The 16,481-nt window shown below is 57.9% G+C and overlaps 1 protein-coding gene across 1 annotated transcript in view; it reads left to right on the top strand.

Moving 5' to 3' along the window:
• Window positions 1–16,481, top strand: part of ADAM12 (ADAM metallopeptidase domain 12) — a gene marked incomplete at both ends in the record, with an annotated part of 199,475 nt that overhangs the window by 107,343 nt on the left and 75,651 nt on the right. The window contains one exon of the mRNA XM_080687854.1: window positions 10,377–10,455. Within this exon, the coding sequence (XP_080543980.1) occupies window positions 10,377–10,455 (79 nt within the window). The remainder of the gene's footprint in view (window positions 1–10,376; window positions 10,456–16,481) is intronic.

Genomic DNA, 16,481 nt, shown 5'->3' with positions numbered 1-16,481 from the left:
AATAAATAACAATAATCGGTGTCCTTCGGCGAGGACCTGGGTGAGCCAAAGACAAATACGAGGAGCGTTGCTGGAGTTTCTAGCACGTTGGGTTGATTTGAATTTAATGTATAACAACTCCCTCAACGCCACAGAACCATGAGCGGATCCCAGTACCATGTGACTGTAAGCCACACTCCTCTGACGTGGTGCCTCTGTTCTGTCTTTGTCTTCACTATCTGAGATTTCATTTATTCTCTGCGCTGGAGCGTAGATGCCGTTGACACAGGAGAGCTCTCTGAACAGCCGTGATGTTGGGCTTTGTCTAGGGTAGGCGCTGCGATACTGACGCGGCCGTTTTTCCATTCAGTGGTTGCCATAAACAAGGCACAGACACTTAGTCATTGTTAGCAAAAAAAAAGAAATTTCAAAGGTTAAATTAGGGCGTAAACGTTCCTTGACTTGAAGGAACACCTAGAGATGGTTACGTAATAAAGCTGAGTGAGGAGGCCAGGGATCCGAGGGGTCCGTTGCTTGTGTCCAAGTCTCTCCAGCCAAGCGCAAAGCCTTCCTTCCTCATTGGCCAAAGGCCTGGTGAGGAGAGGGGGCATTGGCAGCAGCTGAACCCCCCCGCCCCCACTCTGTGCGGACAGCCAGGCTGGGCGCTTGGGATCTTATTTTATTTTCTTCATTCATTACCTTGTGTTTATTTCTTCTGTTGTTTATTTGCAGATTTGTATCTAACTTCTTCCCAGGCTTCCTTCCCATATTCTTAAACCAAAGTGCTATTTACTTTTGTCTTTTAAATCATTGGCGGGGTCGGGGGGGTGGGGTGTGTGTGTGTGTGGCCGCTCTCGGTGGGGACTATTCCTATCAGAGTTGCCAATCTTCAGTAGAACGCCTTGAACCAGGGTCTGGAGTTAGACTGATGTAGGCCGCAGTCCTGCATCGGCCAGTCTCTAGCTGTGTGGCCTTAGATGTCTCTTCTGTAAAATGGGCAGAGTTGTGGGACCTTATGAGTCTTGTGAAGCATCAAGTGAAAGTGTGCTTCGCACTCTCCAGGATACACAGCAGGTGCTCGATGGTGGTGGCCACTATCATCTATATATATAAAAGCCTAAATTTCAAATTGTCCCCGCGGGAGTTCGACCGGAAGACCAGGAGTTCCATCACTTGCTATGATGTGCGCTGACCACCAGGGGGTGGTGCGGGACGAAGGGAGGCCTCGGCCAGCAGCCGGAAGGCCCCGATAGGCCCTGATCGCTGGCCAGGCCTAGGGACCCTACCTGTGCACGAATTTCGTGCACCGGGCCTCTACTTCTGTAATAATAATCACCAGTGTTCCCCATCTCACTGGCGCCTAATCTCCTACCTTCTGACCCTTTACTTTCCTTGCATTGACAACCCTCTGCTGTCATCTGCTTTCCTCCTCAGTAAAGTAATTCTACATTTTTGCAAGTATTTCTTGACAACCCGGACCCTCCTTTCATAAAGGCCCTCTTAAACCTTTCCCACAATGCAGCTGGGGCGAAGGGAAGCCATAAATGAATAGCAGGTGCATTCGACCAGGCTACCCACCCCCTCCTCTCTCCCTCTGCGTTGGCTCACTCCTCCTTAAAAATGTGATACGGCGACAGCTTCATCGAGCTCCACACCGAAGGGACGGCTCTTCCTGAAGTGCCGGGAGCCCTTTTCTGAAAGACGAGGAGCCAGGATGACATGTGTCCTGCTGTGCTTCCCTCCGGGGCTCGGGGTCCACGGCCTGTTGACTGCGCCCCGAAGCATCGCCTTCTGTTGACCCACGTACACCTCCGGACTCCAGGAGACAGCGATGTTCTTAAGAGCCCTTCTGAATGAAGTTTTTACGCCCATTTATTTCCTGTAAGGTCATACTTTGGGGCTAAAAGAAGATTATCGTATTTGAGCTACAGTCTTGCTGTTTAGACAGTTGGAACAATAGAATTGTTTCACTCGGGCACACAAATAATCCAGAAGGCACGTAACTCAGCGATTGACTCCATCTGAACACAAGCTAACAGGGGCCTGGATCCACGGTCCGGGGTTCTCAAAGTGGCTTCGCCTGCCATTCTGGCTTGGGGCGCTCCCTCTCCCCTTGGGCCTCTCACGGGTCATCTGGGGTCTTCCTTTAAAGTGACAGTGAGCGCCCCAGTCCATCAGATGTGAACGAACCCCCTGGGCTCCGTGCGGTGATGAGCTCTGTGGGAAGGAGAACAGAGCCAGGGCCTGAATGGTGCTGTGGGCAGAGGCTGTCTGCCCTTCTCTCTGGAGCGGGAACCTTTGCCTGGGGGGGGGGGGGGAGGGGGGAGGGGCCTGCGAAGGCCTTGGCGGCACATTCATTCCGAGGCTCTTGCAGCCCAGTCCCGGGAACGTGCTGGGCCTTGCTGGGGCCGGCTCTGCGGTGGTTGTGCGCGCCATGACCTCGTGGAGCTGACGCAGCGCCGGTCTGTTTTATTTCAGGAGCCGCCCGCGCCCCTGACCCTGGGCCCGCGGCCCCGGGCGAGCGGACTCCCTGGGGGAAGCGCTCCGTGGTGAGGGGTGAGGGCGAGGACAGTCATCTCTTTACGCTGAGCTCACACCCGGGAGCGCGGCTTCCCACCACCCTGCTCTGGGGAGAGCTTCCAGGTCCCGTTTGCCAAAGGAAGGCACCAGAACATCCCTCCCTCCCTGGGGCAGAAAGCGAGGGGGCTCCCTCGTGTGGCGCCGTGGCCCCGTAAACTCAGAACAGGAACGGAGGCCCTTCCCTCTCCCCGTGCCCCATCGGCAGGGCAGCCAGAAGGCCGCTGGTTTCCCAAATTCTGCGCGATTCTCCTCCTCCATGCCACCCAACGGGCAGGCGTGACCCTCCGCTCGGCACCCCAAGTCCAAGGTCCCGTGGCAGCATCACGCTCCGAGCGGGGGTCGAGCTGGCCATGCCTCAAGCTCCTTGTGCTGTTCCTCAGTTGTCGTTTTCGTTTGTTTGTTTTTTAATATGTTTTTATTGATGTCAGAGAGGAAGGGAGAGAAACATCCATGATGAGAGAGAACCACGGATCGGCCGCCTCCTGCACGCCCCCCCACTGGGGATGGAGCCCGCAACCCGGGCCTGTGCCCTGACCGGGCATGAACCCTGACCTCCTGGTTCAGAGGTCGAGGCTCAGCCACGGAGCCCTCGTAGCTGTTGATGAGAGAGCAGGAATCCAGGCACTCACAGGCGGTCGGTCTCCCAGGCAAAGCGCGTACACAGCCAAAGGCGAGCAGACCCGACGCCGAGTTCCTGGCAGCGCTCGCGGCCACTTTAGAAACATGTGTTTGAAATAAAAGCCGGAGGAATCTCCTCTTGGTGTGCCAGTGGGTTGCTGGTTTTGGTTTGTATTTTTCTGAGTAATTGTTATTGTTACGATGAAACAAGAAGGGGAGCTTGCAGCGTGGCCCCCCGCGCGGGCGGGCCGGGCCAGGGCAGCCGCAGGGGCCCCCGCCCGGCGGTGGGGTTCGGGGGTCAGTGATGTCCTCTCTGTGTGGAGACACCACCTCCCATGTACGCCACCCCGTTTGCTTCGGCTGTGGCTCCCCGGGGAGCAATGTGCTGGTCTGTGTGGCTGTTTCTTTTCCTTTTTCTTTGTTTAAAAACGTTTTTATTGATGTCAGAGAGGAAGGGAGGGGGGGAGAGAGAGAAACATCAGTGATGAGAGGGAATTTTTGATCGGCTGCCTCCCGCCCGCCCCACCCTGGGGATAGAACCCAAAACCCAGGCCTGTGCCCTGACCGGGACTCGAACCACGACCTCCTGGTTCAGAGGTCGACGCTGAACCACTGAGCCACACAGGCCGGGCCCAGCCCTTGCTTTTTGTGCAAATTTCCTCCTAGATTGGCACACGTTGGTGAAATTTGTGGTGGAGAGTCAGCATCACCTTGACAGGTGGTGGCCGTTACCAACAGCGGGGCCAGGTGACTCCAAGTACCACATGGGCCACCTGAGGGGGACCCAGCGCCCACCTGGGAGCATTCGGGTTGCGGATGAGTGACCTCAGTGGGTCAGAAGGAAGGGTCAGGCCTCCCCAGAGTCAGGAACGTTTTCTTAAAGGAGGAGGGCTGTGCTCATCAAAAATGTCAACACCGTAAAAGGCAAAAGCCTCAGAAATGTTTCCAACTCTTGGACGTTAAGGGTCATGAGTGCGGGGTCAAAGGCAATGGGAGGAGGGGATGTTCTAGATAGAAAGTCAGGTTGCGGGGATGGGCACGGCTCTGTGAGCAGAGGAGAGCCCCCGCGTGCGCGTGTTGTTTTATTTTTCTTATTAAACTTCCTGGGGCGACATTGGTTAATGGGACCCCCCAGAGGCTGTGCATTTCAGATGAGTAAGGCACACGATATGTGAGTTCTTTTTCAAAGTTCATTTTTTTAAAAAAAGAGGCTAGGGGACCTGACCCCAGCCTGGATTCTGTCCTGGGGGGGGGGGGGGGGGCGGGGCTGAAGGCTGCACGGAGCACCCCGCGTCCACTGTCAAGGTCAAACACGCCTGGAAGAGCAGAGAGATGCGCATCCGTATGACGCATGGACGGCAGGTGGTCGCTGACGGGGAGGAGCTGGGGGACGTCCTGTTCGTGGAAACAGCATGAAGCATTGGGGGTAAGGGGCCACCCTGCGTGTAGCTGCCTCTTAGTTTAGAAAAAACAAGCTGAGTTTGTGTGCAGAAGGCAGGGTTGATGGGGGAGGGGCACACGAAGGTGAAACAAATGGAATAAAATGTAGCGAGAGACTGATGCTCGCATGCTAACTGCGCCTCCCTGGGCCCCAGGCTCCTGAGATGCTGACTCCTTGGCTTAGGTGTCCACACCCATGTGTTCGGGGCTGAGGCCCAGGTGTCCGCACCCCGTGTGTTCTGGGGCCCAGGTGTCCACACCCCGTGATTCCGGGGCTGAGGCCCAGGTGTCCGCACCCGTGTGTTCGGGGCTGAGGCCCAGGACCACGGCAGAGACTCCGCTCCCCAGGCCGCGGCCACACTTCCCAGGAATATTCTCCCCAGTCAGGAGACGGACTCTGCTGTGTAATTGCTCACACCTTCCCTCCGTCGCCTTAGAAGCTCTTTATCCTGAACCTTCTCAATATCCTCAAGGGAAGGGACTATGCATTAACCCTCCCCGCACAGTGGTTCTTCGCGGGGGCGACTTGGCCCGGGGAAGGTTAGGCAACGTCCGGGACCGTTTCAGTGGCCACACCTGGGGTTGTCACTGGCATCACTAGGCCGGATGCTGCTCAACAGTCTGCATCACACAGCACCCCCCCCCCCCCCCGCCCCGGCCCCCGAGAGTCAGCAGTGCCGAGGACGAGAGACCTGCCCGGACACCCATCTCCAAGATCAGGTCACTTTTAAGACATCATTGCCCAACTGGCATGGCTCAGGGGTTGAGTGTCGCCGACCTAGGAACCAGGAGGTCAGGGTTCGATTCCCGGTCAGGGCACAGGCCCGGGTTGCAGGCTCGATCCCCAGTGTGGGGCTGCAGGAGGCAGCTGATCCATGATTCTCTCTCGTCATGGATGCTTCTCTCTCTCCCTCTCCCTTCCTCTCTGAAATCAATAAAAATATATATTTTTTTAAAAAGACATTGTTGCCACACTTTTTCCCTCTGCGGCCCCCCCTCAGAGCCATTCATCATGTCACACCCGGTCAGATGAATGGTAATTCCCCAGGACCGGCCCATAGTTCCGAGGCTTGGACCAAGCCGTGCTGGGACCCCCCGGAGATAGGAAATGTGAGTGTTTCATTTTGGACATGTCCACCCTCGGGGAGGAGGAAAGAGCGTTAGCTTGACATTGTATCCATCTTTCCGTTTCATCCACCTCCCCGGTCTTCTCAGGGGCGGGACACGTCATTGCTTCCCGACCTCCGGAGCAGTGCTGATGAATCCAACACGCGGGTAAGCGGGGAGTATTTCTCCCTGAAGCCCTTAGGAGAGATTACCGAGGCAGAGCACGCTGAATTACAGCTTAAGTCATTAAGTCGGACCTTCCTCCTCCCGACACAGTTTGCTCTTTCCCCCCAGACACGTGAAAGGGTTTCAGGTCCTAAGGAAGAACTCCTTTCTGGAGGCGTGCTTAGTGCCTGAGGTCAGCAGGCCCATGACGTCATCCGGTTCCCAGCCTCGCGGGCGAGATTGCCATGTGAAAATGAAACCGTAAATCCCATCTGAGTCCTGATTGCCGGGTTCTCTCTAGGAGGTATTCTGCTCTTTCCCTCTTTAAAAAAGAAAGAAAGAAAGAAAGAAAGAAAGAGAGAGAGAGAGAGAGAGAGAGAGAGAGAGAGAGAGAGAGAGAGAGAGAGAGAGAGAAGGAAAGAAAGAAAGAAAGAAAGAAAGAAAGAAAGAAAGAAAGAAAGGAAGGAAGGAAGAAAAGAAACCACAGTATTGTCATCTGAGAAACAGAACCGTAGCTGGGGAGCCAGAAAGATTGGATACATGTTTGCCCTTTTGCTGGCCACAGCTTGTCCCGAGAAGAGAGGGACGTTCTGGGCCGGGTGCATGGAGCGGGCGCCGTCTCTCCCAGGCGCCCAGGCGGCCCGCACACTTAGCAGCGAAGCCACGCGGAGAAGGAAGCTCTAACCCAAGGGTCCTCAAACTACGGCCCGTGGGCCACATGCGGCCCGCCGAGGACATTGATCCGGCCCGCAGGGTGCCGCTGCCTGTCTGCTTAGCAGCCGACGCGTCCTGGGCCCACAGTGCGCCTAGGAATTTGTTCATAGTTTTTTTTTTAAACTATAGTCTGGCCCTCCAACAGTCTGAGGGACAGTGAACTGGCCCCGTTTAAAAAGTTTGAGGACCCCTGCAACCCTTCGCGTGGTGCTGGGAGCTGGTCCTTGTCCACGGCCAGCGGCTTTGCTACAATGCGCGCCTGTGAGGAAGACAGCAGATGAGCTCGCAAGATTTCCCTAGTGGAATGGACTATAGCTTCCATCATACAAACCCACCAACCACTCCTGTCGCGGTTTGTAACCGGTGTTACAGTGTTGAGGGTGTGATGCTTACAAAGATGCTTTCCATGACCCAGAGTCACGTTTTGTCACGCATGACGTCAGTTAACCCTATATTGTCTGTAAGTGCCTTTGATGTATTTTTCTCATTCCTGCTCGCTGCATTCCTTCAAAAGCTGTTTGTGGAGCACCTGCCGGGCTCCAGGCCCCTCCCCTGAGGCTGAAGATACGGAAGATCATTGAAAAAGGGAGAAAGCAGCCTGAAGCATCCGCCCCTAGCGTCCGTCCGGAGTCCCTCACTTCCCCGTTTCTGTGCTTCGCTGGGAAAGTGCAATTGACCAGCAGCCCTGCTGCCCTTTAGCAGGTTGCCACGGAGTCTACGACTGTGACCTGTTCATCGGCGAATGGGTGGGGTCCTCCGAATAGCCCCGGACGAGAGGACTAACACACTCCCGTGTGAATGCCATGGGGTTCGATCCACAATTCTGTCTTTGTGACTTAAAATGGAAGCAGGATATTAAGAAATGATTTTGCAGGAAACACAATTGTCCCCTATAGCCTCCAAAATGCTGTATCAACGGTTTTATTTATTATAGTTTGTGAAACTAAATGAGAAAGAGCTGGGGAAAGGGAACGTGTTTGTTTTTTATTCCGGGCGGGGGTGGGGTGCAGGGGGGAGTTGTTTTGATCATTTCGAGAATGTTAGAGGATGGAGAATAACAAGGGACAACCGAGTGTGAAATGTGCCATGGTGCTTCCAGAGGTACGGTTCCTCACAGTTCGGATCCCAGCCCGCGGGCATTACCATCAGAGATAGTTTGAATGTGGCAGCCAGCCCGAATCGAGGGCGAGGAGAAACAGCACACGCCCCATTGTGCGTTGAGGGAAGTGACTCCAGGAAAAGGTGGCAGATGACGTGTGGCGCCTGTGTTCAGACGCTCCGGACCCCGCGCTCACCCATCCTCCCGGCAGGCAGTGCCGACCAGCGGCCAGGATGGGGCCGACGTTGGAGCCCGATGGAGCCATGTTCAGTCTCCACCGGCTCAGCTGTGTGGTCCCGGACAGGTCACCCCACTTCCCTGAGCAGCTCCTCTCCCTTGTCACGCAGGGGACCACCCCAGGGTCTGTGCCAAGTAAACGAAGAAAATGCACCTGATGCCCTGGCCCGTGTGGCTCAGTGGCTAGAGCATCGACCCTCGGACTGAAGGGTCTCGGGTTCGATTCCGGTCAAGGGCACGTACCTGGGTGGCAGACTCGATCCCCAACCCTGGTCAGGGCTCGTGTGGGAGACAACCAATCGATGTCTCTCTCACATTGAGGTTTCTCTCTGTGTGTCTCTCCCCTTCCCTTCCACTCTCTCTAAAAATAATCAATGAAGACATAGCCTCAGGTGTGGATTTTTTAAAAAAAGACAAAGACCCCTAACCAGTTTGGCTCAGTGGATAGAGCGTCGGCCTGCGGACTGAAGGGTCCCAGGTTCGATTCCGGTCAAGGGCATGTACCTTGGTTGTGGGTACATCCCCAGTAGGGGGCGTGCAGGAGGCAGCTGATCGATGTCTCTCTCTCATCGATGTTTCTAACTCTCTATCCCTCTCTCTTCCTCTCTGTAAAAAAAAATCAATAAAATATATTTTTAAAAAAAGACAAAGAAAATGCACTTCCAAAGCAGGTGTCCCAGGGCCAGACCCCGGAGCCAACAGCAGGAGGGGTTGGAGGCAGGGGCAAGGCCGCGGAAGGGACACGGCAAGAACGGCGGCCGTGGCGGGGCCTGCCTCCGACTCCCCAGGTCGGGAGCCTGCAGCTCGAGTCCGTTCCCAGCATGACTTTCCCGGAGGAAAACCGAACGCGGGCATGCGTGCAGAGAGCGCGCTCTGACAGGCTCCGGCGGGCTGAGGTGTCGACAATGCCAGGTCCCCGTTCCTTTCCTTGTGGCTTGCTTCCTCCTCTTGCCTCAGACCTCAACGTGCTATCTCCACAGAGAGCTGTCCCATGTCTGATCCCTCCGTGAACAGTCCCGGAGAGCCCGTGGGGTCGGCATTCGGAGCCGTGGGTCAGCCGGTCTAGCGCTCTCCCGGGAAGCCAGGGTGAGGTGGCTTGGGGTAGGAAGCCGGGTCGAGTTTCCTTTCGGTCTTGTCTGCATTTGTTTAGCTCTGGTGGAGGAATGGAGCGTTTTAATAAACCAGGCAGAGCGCCTGATTCTTAATTACGGTGTTTCACTGTGTGCTGTGTTTGGTGGGTGCTCCAGGCAATTTGTTCCTCCTGCGGACACGTTCGTAGCTGAATTTTCAAGTTCCCGTAGGAGAAAGTCGCTGCCCACATCTCTGTGGGATGATGTGTTAATGTGTGGGATAATGACTTGTGGGGAAGCAATCTTCAGCAGAACACGGGGTTGGGTCCTCTGAATACCAAATGGGTTTGCCGGGGGATCGCCGGAGCGTGGTTTAATTGCCAAGGGTGCCGGCTGGTGAAATTGACAAACACGGGCGGTCTCCCGACGCCTCTGCGTGAATAAGCCGCACAGAATGATTCAGCCCGCAGACCGTCTGCCTGGTCCTCAAGGAAATAACAGCGAAGTTGACATGTGATCCGTGAGTTTTCATATCCTAAGTCATTGGTGCCGATCGCCGGCGTCCCCGCCGTCCCCCTCATTTAAGTGGCTCTGAGACGGAAGCCTCCCCCTCAGGCTTGGTCTCGAGGCGCCGACACGTGGGAAAGTCCTGGAATAACGACTCGGGAGCATGACTGCCCGCCTGTGCCCCACCCCCTCCGCCATCGGGGACAGCAGCTTTGAAGCGAGTTTCTTTCTTTTTAATCCATCCAAGCAGCCTGAACGCCTGCTGTCCTATGACCCTGGTCCCGTGTTTGTCACCCCTCCATTCACTACGCAGATGCAGTACATCGGCCTCAGGGGCTGGGCTCAGGGATGCAGTGTCTGCCCTCGGCTCAGCCTGAGGTGGGAGAAGACAGGTCCGCAGGAGCTCCGGTGGAGGGAGGGAGGCTTGCAGCAAACCCTGGGAGAAACCCAGAGAGACGTTAACTCGGTCCATGATGCGGGTGGCGAGGAGAGAAGGTGCCCCCAGAGGTGAGATGAGCAGGCGTTCCTCCCGTCTCCTCCGCTCTGGGGAAGGGAATGTCCTAGGATGAAATCCATCTCACCCAGACTATGGAACTAAATTATATAATGGGAACGCAGAGTAGAGCATTGCAGTTGCTCTAAGAAAAGCAACCTGGGGGTAACTGTTTTACAGGTGCACCTCTCCTGCCCGCCTCTCCTGGACAACCCGCATATGGGGAGGTCCTTTGGGGGCCTCAAGAAAACGGGGTCCCCTGTAAGACAAGTGGGGGTGGGGCCAGACCCCAGCTGTCTGCGGCCTAGACACTCATCGGCACCTCAGCGACGCGACTCTCACTCAGCCTTTCCTGTCTCCCCCACAGCGGCCTCCTTGCCCGCGGTTTCACGGAAACCCACTACCTGCAGGACGGCACGGAGGTGTCCCTCGCTCACAATCACACGGTAAGTCCTGCGTGGGCGGCCTGCCGAGACGCTGCGCTCCCGAATCTGTGCTTACACGCCGCAGCTGTTACCCTGAGAAGCTCACGGCCCGGGGCCCTCCTGAGGCCGGAGAGGAGCTGGGTGTCACTCAGGGAAGCACCTCATTCTTCCAGCAAAACCTGGCCTTGGCCCGACGAGCCAGAAAAGGGCTGGGAGATGTGGCTTCCTTGTAGCCGACCTCGACACCACCTTCCAGGCACGGCAGGTGCTCATTTGGGCGAATCCCTTCTAGAAGCCCAGCCCAGGGGAGAGGGCGTGGCCCCAGCCCAGGGGAGAGGGCGTGGCCTCAGCTCAGGGGAGAGGGCGTGGCCCTGGCCCAGGGGAGAGGGCGTGGCCCTAGCCCAGAGGAGAGGGCGTGGCCCTAGCCCAGGGGAGAGGGCGTGGCCCCAGCCCAGGGGAGAGGGCGTGGCCTTAGCCCAGGGGAGAGGGCGTGGCCCTAGCCCAGGGGAGAGGGCATGGCCTCAGCCCAGGGGAGAGGGGTGGCCTTAGCCCAGGGAGAGGCCTCCGAGAGGGCCCTCAGGGGCTGAGCTGACTGTGTTAACCTTGGAAGTGCCCTGAAGAAGTCAGAGGAAAACGGACCGGCTAGCCTTTTACGCGTGTAGCCAGCAGGTCGACGGGGTTCTGGGCTGTGGTCGTTAAGCAGTAGGACGTTTATCACCTCTCCACCAGCTCCTCTGAGACGGACGTTTCCCATGTCACTTGGCCCAGGGGTTACATTTACCTGTTCCCTTCTAAGACACGCTTACTGGGCTCTCTACCCTGGGCCACGTGGGACTGTGGGGTCAGAGAGGAGCTGCCCTCTGCGGACTGGGACGGCTGCTCGCTCTAAGGAGCCTGGGAGTTTGTTCTGGAAGGACTAGCCTATGCGTTCGCAGCGTGGCCATGTAGCCGTCATGGCCTGCGGTGAGCACCCCCCCGCCCCCGCCCGCCGCACTGTGTCCACGCGTGTTCCTTTATCCCAGGTTTGCATGTGGCAACGACAGACTGCCACCTCCCGACTCCCAGCGACGCGGGATGGTCCTAGGGAAGCACGGGGCCGGGTGAGACAGAGCAGATGCGGATGTCGCTGAGCACCTGGCCCGCCAGGGGGACAGGCAGGAGGCAGACATGGAGGGGGCAGAGCAGTGGACTGGCGAGCTGGGGCCATGGCCCCCAAAGGGCTACTCGGGGCCCAGAGAGAGGACTGGCGATCGGGTTTGGGACGAGAAGCGGGTGTCTGCGTCTGAGATCCCATAGAAGGCGGCCCCAAGGTCGCACCCTCCATGAACAGGGACGAGGAGAGCTCCGCCTGGGAAGGGACGGCCGAGAAGATTGCGTCCAGGCGTCCCGGGCTGAAGGGCGATCGCGGAACACAGAGACGCCGGACGCCAGCGCCTCACAGTGCGCGTGGGAATGGGGTCCCCTGTAAGACAAGTGGGGGTGGGGCCAGACCCCAGCTGTCTGCGGCCAGTGGGCTGGCGTTCCGCTTTCCCGCACCTGTGTGGGAAGCAGTCCCTGTCCACACACTGACCCCACATAACCCTAAACGGGCAGCCTGGGTCCCCTGTGCCCGACAGCAGCAGCCAACCCGAAGCGTTCCGTGGGGATGCTCCACAGCCCTACATGCGATGCCCATGCGAAAAAAAAGGAAGCTAAGGATTAAAGATGAGCCCCAAATCAAAATTACAACCCACACGATTAATAAAAAGCCCCTGTGAGCCAGCAGTGGCGACCAAGAGACTAGAACCAGCCCCACCAGGGATGTGTGGTGATAGAAAAATCAGAGCAAAAAATAAATATTTTAAAAAGGACACAATAGCCAAAACCGGTTTGGCTCAGTGGATAGAGCGTCAGCCTGTGGACTGAGGGGTCCCGGGTTCGATTCCGGTCAAGGGCACGTAACTTGGTTGCGGGCTCATCCCCAGCAGGGGGTGTGCAGGAGGCAGCTGATTGATGTTTCTCTCTCATCGATGTTTCTAACTCTCTATCCCTCTTCCTTCCTCTCTGTAAAAAATCAATAAAAATATGTTTTAAAAAATAAAAAAAATAAAAATAAAAAGGACACAAAAGGCCAAATAGAAATTCCGGAGTGAAAACACGGGGGAACGGGAAAGAAGCAGTTTAAACTCAGGTGCTGAGCGCGCCCCGACGTGAAGAAGGACAAGAATCGCCAGCGGGAAGAACGAGACCGGCCGCGCCAGGCCGCCCGGGGCTCGGCGGCTGAGCACTGACTTGGGACCCAGGAGGCCGCGGTTCGAAGTGACACGCCCAGGGTGCGGGCTCGATCCCCAATAGGAGGAGAGTGAGGGGCAGCCAATCAATGACCCTCTCTCATCGTGGATGTGTCTCTGTCTCTCTCCCTCTCCCTTCCTCTCTAAACCAATAAGAATACATTTTTAAAAATTGTTTAAAGCATGGGAGAAAGATTGGGGGGCTCCTGGCCGACAGAGGCAGGAACATTCTGGGGGCCTCCGGTAGCGGGGACGGCTGGCGTCCTCCGGGGCGCACGGCGGGGCGGCCCGCTCTAACGCGGACCCGGGGGACGTGAAGCTCTGCTCCCGGGGCGTGTGCACAGCTCGTGTTTCCCGTCTCCCTGTCACTGGCCCTTCCTGGGGCACTTTCTGTCCTTTCCTCGTCGGGGGACAAACGGGAGCCCATGGACACCCGCCGCCCCGTCTCGTGGGACGGCTGCGGCCACGCACGCGGCATCTCAGAGACGGGCCTGGACGACGCGGGGCCCGCACGGCCAGCGTTGTCTCTGAGGGGTGGCGACGGCGTGTTCCCTGCTTCCCGTGGTGCCGTGTGCGTGGGGGAGGAGGCTACCGTCTTTCTCCTCGTTTCGCCACGAGGTGACCGTATGGCGAACGTCCTCGCCTTCCCTCTGCTCGCTCCGTGGCCCCTGGGCAGGGGCTTCGCAGGGAGGGGCTGGAGGAGGCGCTGGGCCACCATGCCTCCCTGCTGATGGGGGGGACCTGCCTTGGCAAGGCCTCAGGCCGCCCTCCTGACGCCCTTGGTGACGGGGAGACTCGCAGCCCCGCCTCGGGCAGGACGTGCTGTGCAACACGACCTGCCGCCGCCTGCCCGGGTGTGTCCTGAGGCGGGCAGGCAAGTGGGGGGGAGTGAAAGTTGGGGTTTTCCGGAGCCTCACTGCCGCCCAGGTCTCCGTTGGCCCCTCTGTCAGAATATCCCAGGCGCCCCCCTTTCGGAGGTCATGAAGCCTCACCCGACCTGGTCTCTGTCTTCAGTGGGGGAAGCGGTGGAGGCCGGGGCGGGAAGCGGGGGGCCCACACAGGCACCCCCACCTGGGAGCCAGCAGCACATGGTGCTCTCACTACGCGATGCTGTCTCTGCTGGTGACACGGGCCCCTCCGGGGCTCAGTGCCCTCTGAGCCAGCTGCCAGGGTTCCGGCGAGGCGAGGGGGGAACCCCGCCCCGGGCCGCGGCCCCTCCAGCGGACGCCAGCCGCAGTCCGGGCCCGGGCTGTCTTCCACCATGAGGACACCAGGCAGCTCTGGGAGTTTTGTTTTCACTGAATCAGCTGAAAACAGAAAGAAATGTGCTGACTCATCGCCTTGCCCCGCAAGTCAGCACACAGTGGATCTTCCTACATTTAAATTATAGATCAAATAAAAACCCCTTTGGGCTGCCGCCTTTTTTTTTTTTTTTTTTTAATCTCTCCACAATCAGTGGGAGCTGGCTGACAAGCAAGCGGTGGCTGGTTTTCATCTGGGGATCGATCGCCTGCCTGTCATCTCCCCGTCGCCTGACAGGATGCGCCGTGTGGGCTTCATTCTCCGCTGGCCACATCCGAGGGGAGATTAGGGTTGGGGTTGTCCCTTTGAACGCGGCCTGCGGGAGACCGGGCAGTCATTTATGCTGCTTACATCATCCCGCAGGCAATTCCGGGAAAGGCCGGGGTCACCCCCACACAGTCTCCTTAGCGCCTTCGTCTGCTGCCCACGTGTTCACCGAGCACTTCCAGGGGCTGGGCACGGAGCCCGCCCCGAGAGGACGGCAGGGTGAGGACGGGCCGCGCGGGGCTGGCCCCGAGGTCGGCCCTCTACCCTCCGTCCAGCCGACGTGGCTCTCCTCGGCACCGGAGCAGAGCAGCCGGAACCGGTGTGGCGCTTCTTCCTCCGGACCCTCCTATGCTCTCGGGGCTGAGCAGGGTGCTCCCCGTCACCGCGAGGCGGGCTGCACGCGCACCCTTCCTGTGAGTGCACCGTCCCCTGATGTCCCCTACGCGGGACATGGCTGGGCACATGCAAACACAGAGGCGCAGACACGTGCACACACAGAGATACACACATACACATGCTCACACATATGCTTACACACAGACATACACCTACAGGCACATACACACGTGCTTACACGTGCTCTCACACACAGGTGCACATGTATTCACACAGACATGCATGCATGTGCTCACACACACACAGGCACACACTCACAGGTGCTCACATGCATGCACGCACGCGCACTCCCACTCACTCCAATCTTGGATTTTCGGAGACAGGTTTTCTTCTCAAAAAGACAGACCCCCGAGGGCACAGGTTCAGAGAACAAGATCGGAGGGAAGCCGTCTAGCCTGCAGCCAGAGCAGGGGTGGGCAAACTTTTTGACTCGAGGGCCACCATGGGTTCTTAAACTGGACCGGAGGGCCGGAACAAAAGCATGGATGGCGTGTTTGTGTGAACTAATATAAATTCAAAGTAAAGGAGCGGAGGGGAGAGCAAGAGAACCCTCCGCTCTTTCGGCTCCACGGGCCGGATAGAACAGCCGAACGGGCCGGATAGAACAGCCGAACGGGCCGGATCCGGCCCGTGGGCCGTAGTTTGCCCACGGCTGAGCCAGAGGCTGACACTTGGACCCCTGCTCGACCCGCTGACCTTAGTCACAACCCATCAGGCCTCGGGTTCCCGTCGGCTCAGGAAGGGCGGCTGGAAGGGGAGGTGGCCTTCACCAGCCTGGAGCTTCCTTCCAGCCAGACGTTGTCATTCAAAGAGTAAAGCAAGGTGGTTTGGCCCATTGGACAAGCGGCGGGTGGCGTGGGGTCGGGGGGGGGGGGGGGGGACGACACAAAGCTCCCAGGAATGAAGCACTGACAGCAATTCCGCTCAGCACGTTCCTGGCAGGTGTCTGTCACAGTCCCGTCCCCACAGGGTCAGCCCCTCTCTGTGGCGGTTAGCATGGAAGCTTCCTCTCTCTCTGGTCCTCTGAGAGCAGGTGGCAGAATTCGGGTTCTCGGTCCCCTGTGGCCAGGGCCCTGGTCCTTCTCCCCCCTCACCCGCCGTCCTGTTTGCCGGACGGTGTTGAACAGGAGGAAATGGATTTAGCCGGAGTGGGCAGGGCTTCAGGGTGAGTGATAAGTATAGGCAATACGCGGCCAGAGGCTTTGCAAGGGGGAGATGTGCTCTGTGGGTGTGCGTGTTCGGGGCTGCTTTCTGTGTTAGGATTTGTTGGTGGGAATGGAATGTATCAGATCAGCAGAACGGGGCAAGGACGGCTGCGCCCAGGGCAACGTCTTGTTACAGACAGACAGCCCGACCCTCCGGGGCCGTGGGAAGAGGATGCAGTTGGGAGAGTTTGCGGGGGTCCTTGTGGTGATGGGTAACCCTGTGGGTCCCGGGGTGCATGCTCTCCTAGAGTTAGGCTGATGCCTGCTGCGTCCCTCACAGGGGTGGCTCCCACAGGCCAAGGGGTTACGAATCCACGGGGCCTGGCAGGTCCTGCCTCTTAGCACCAGCCCCTGGGAGGCCACCTGGGGACACACAGGTGCAGGCCGCCAGGATGGTGACTCTGCCTGCAACCCTCCCCCCTGCCTCCGCCACCACCAGGGGGCGGCATGCCCAACCAATCACATGACCCATGTAGTGCGATGTGATTTTACATGACGATTTACTAGATTATGAAAACGAAATCACGTTTGTCCAAACTTTTAGGGAATCGTATTGGAAACAATAAAACCTCGGGACACGGCGGGTATCCGGGCGAGCCTGGACCTG

The sequence above is a fragment of the Plecotus auritus genome (assembly GCF_963455305.1).
Source record: "Plecotus auritus genome assembly, chromosome: 9".
NCBI lineage: Eukaryota > Metazoa > Chordata > Mammalia > Chiroptera > Vespertilionidae > Plecotus > Plecotus auritus.
The sequence above is the reverse complement of the archived record's forward strand: the minus strand, read 5'-3'. Positions and strand labels throughout refer to the sequence as shown.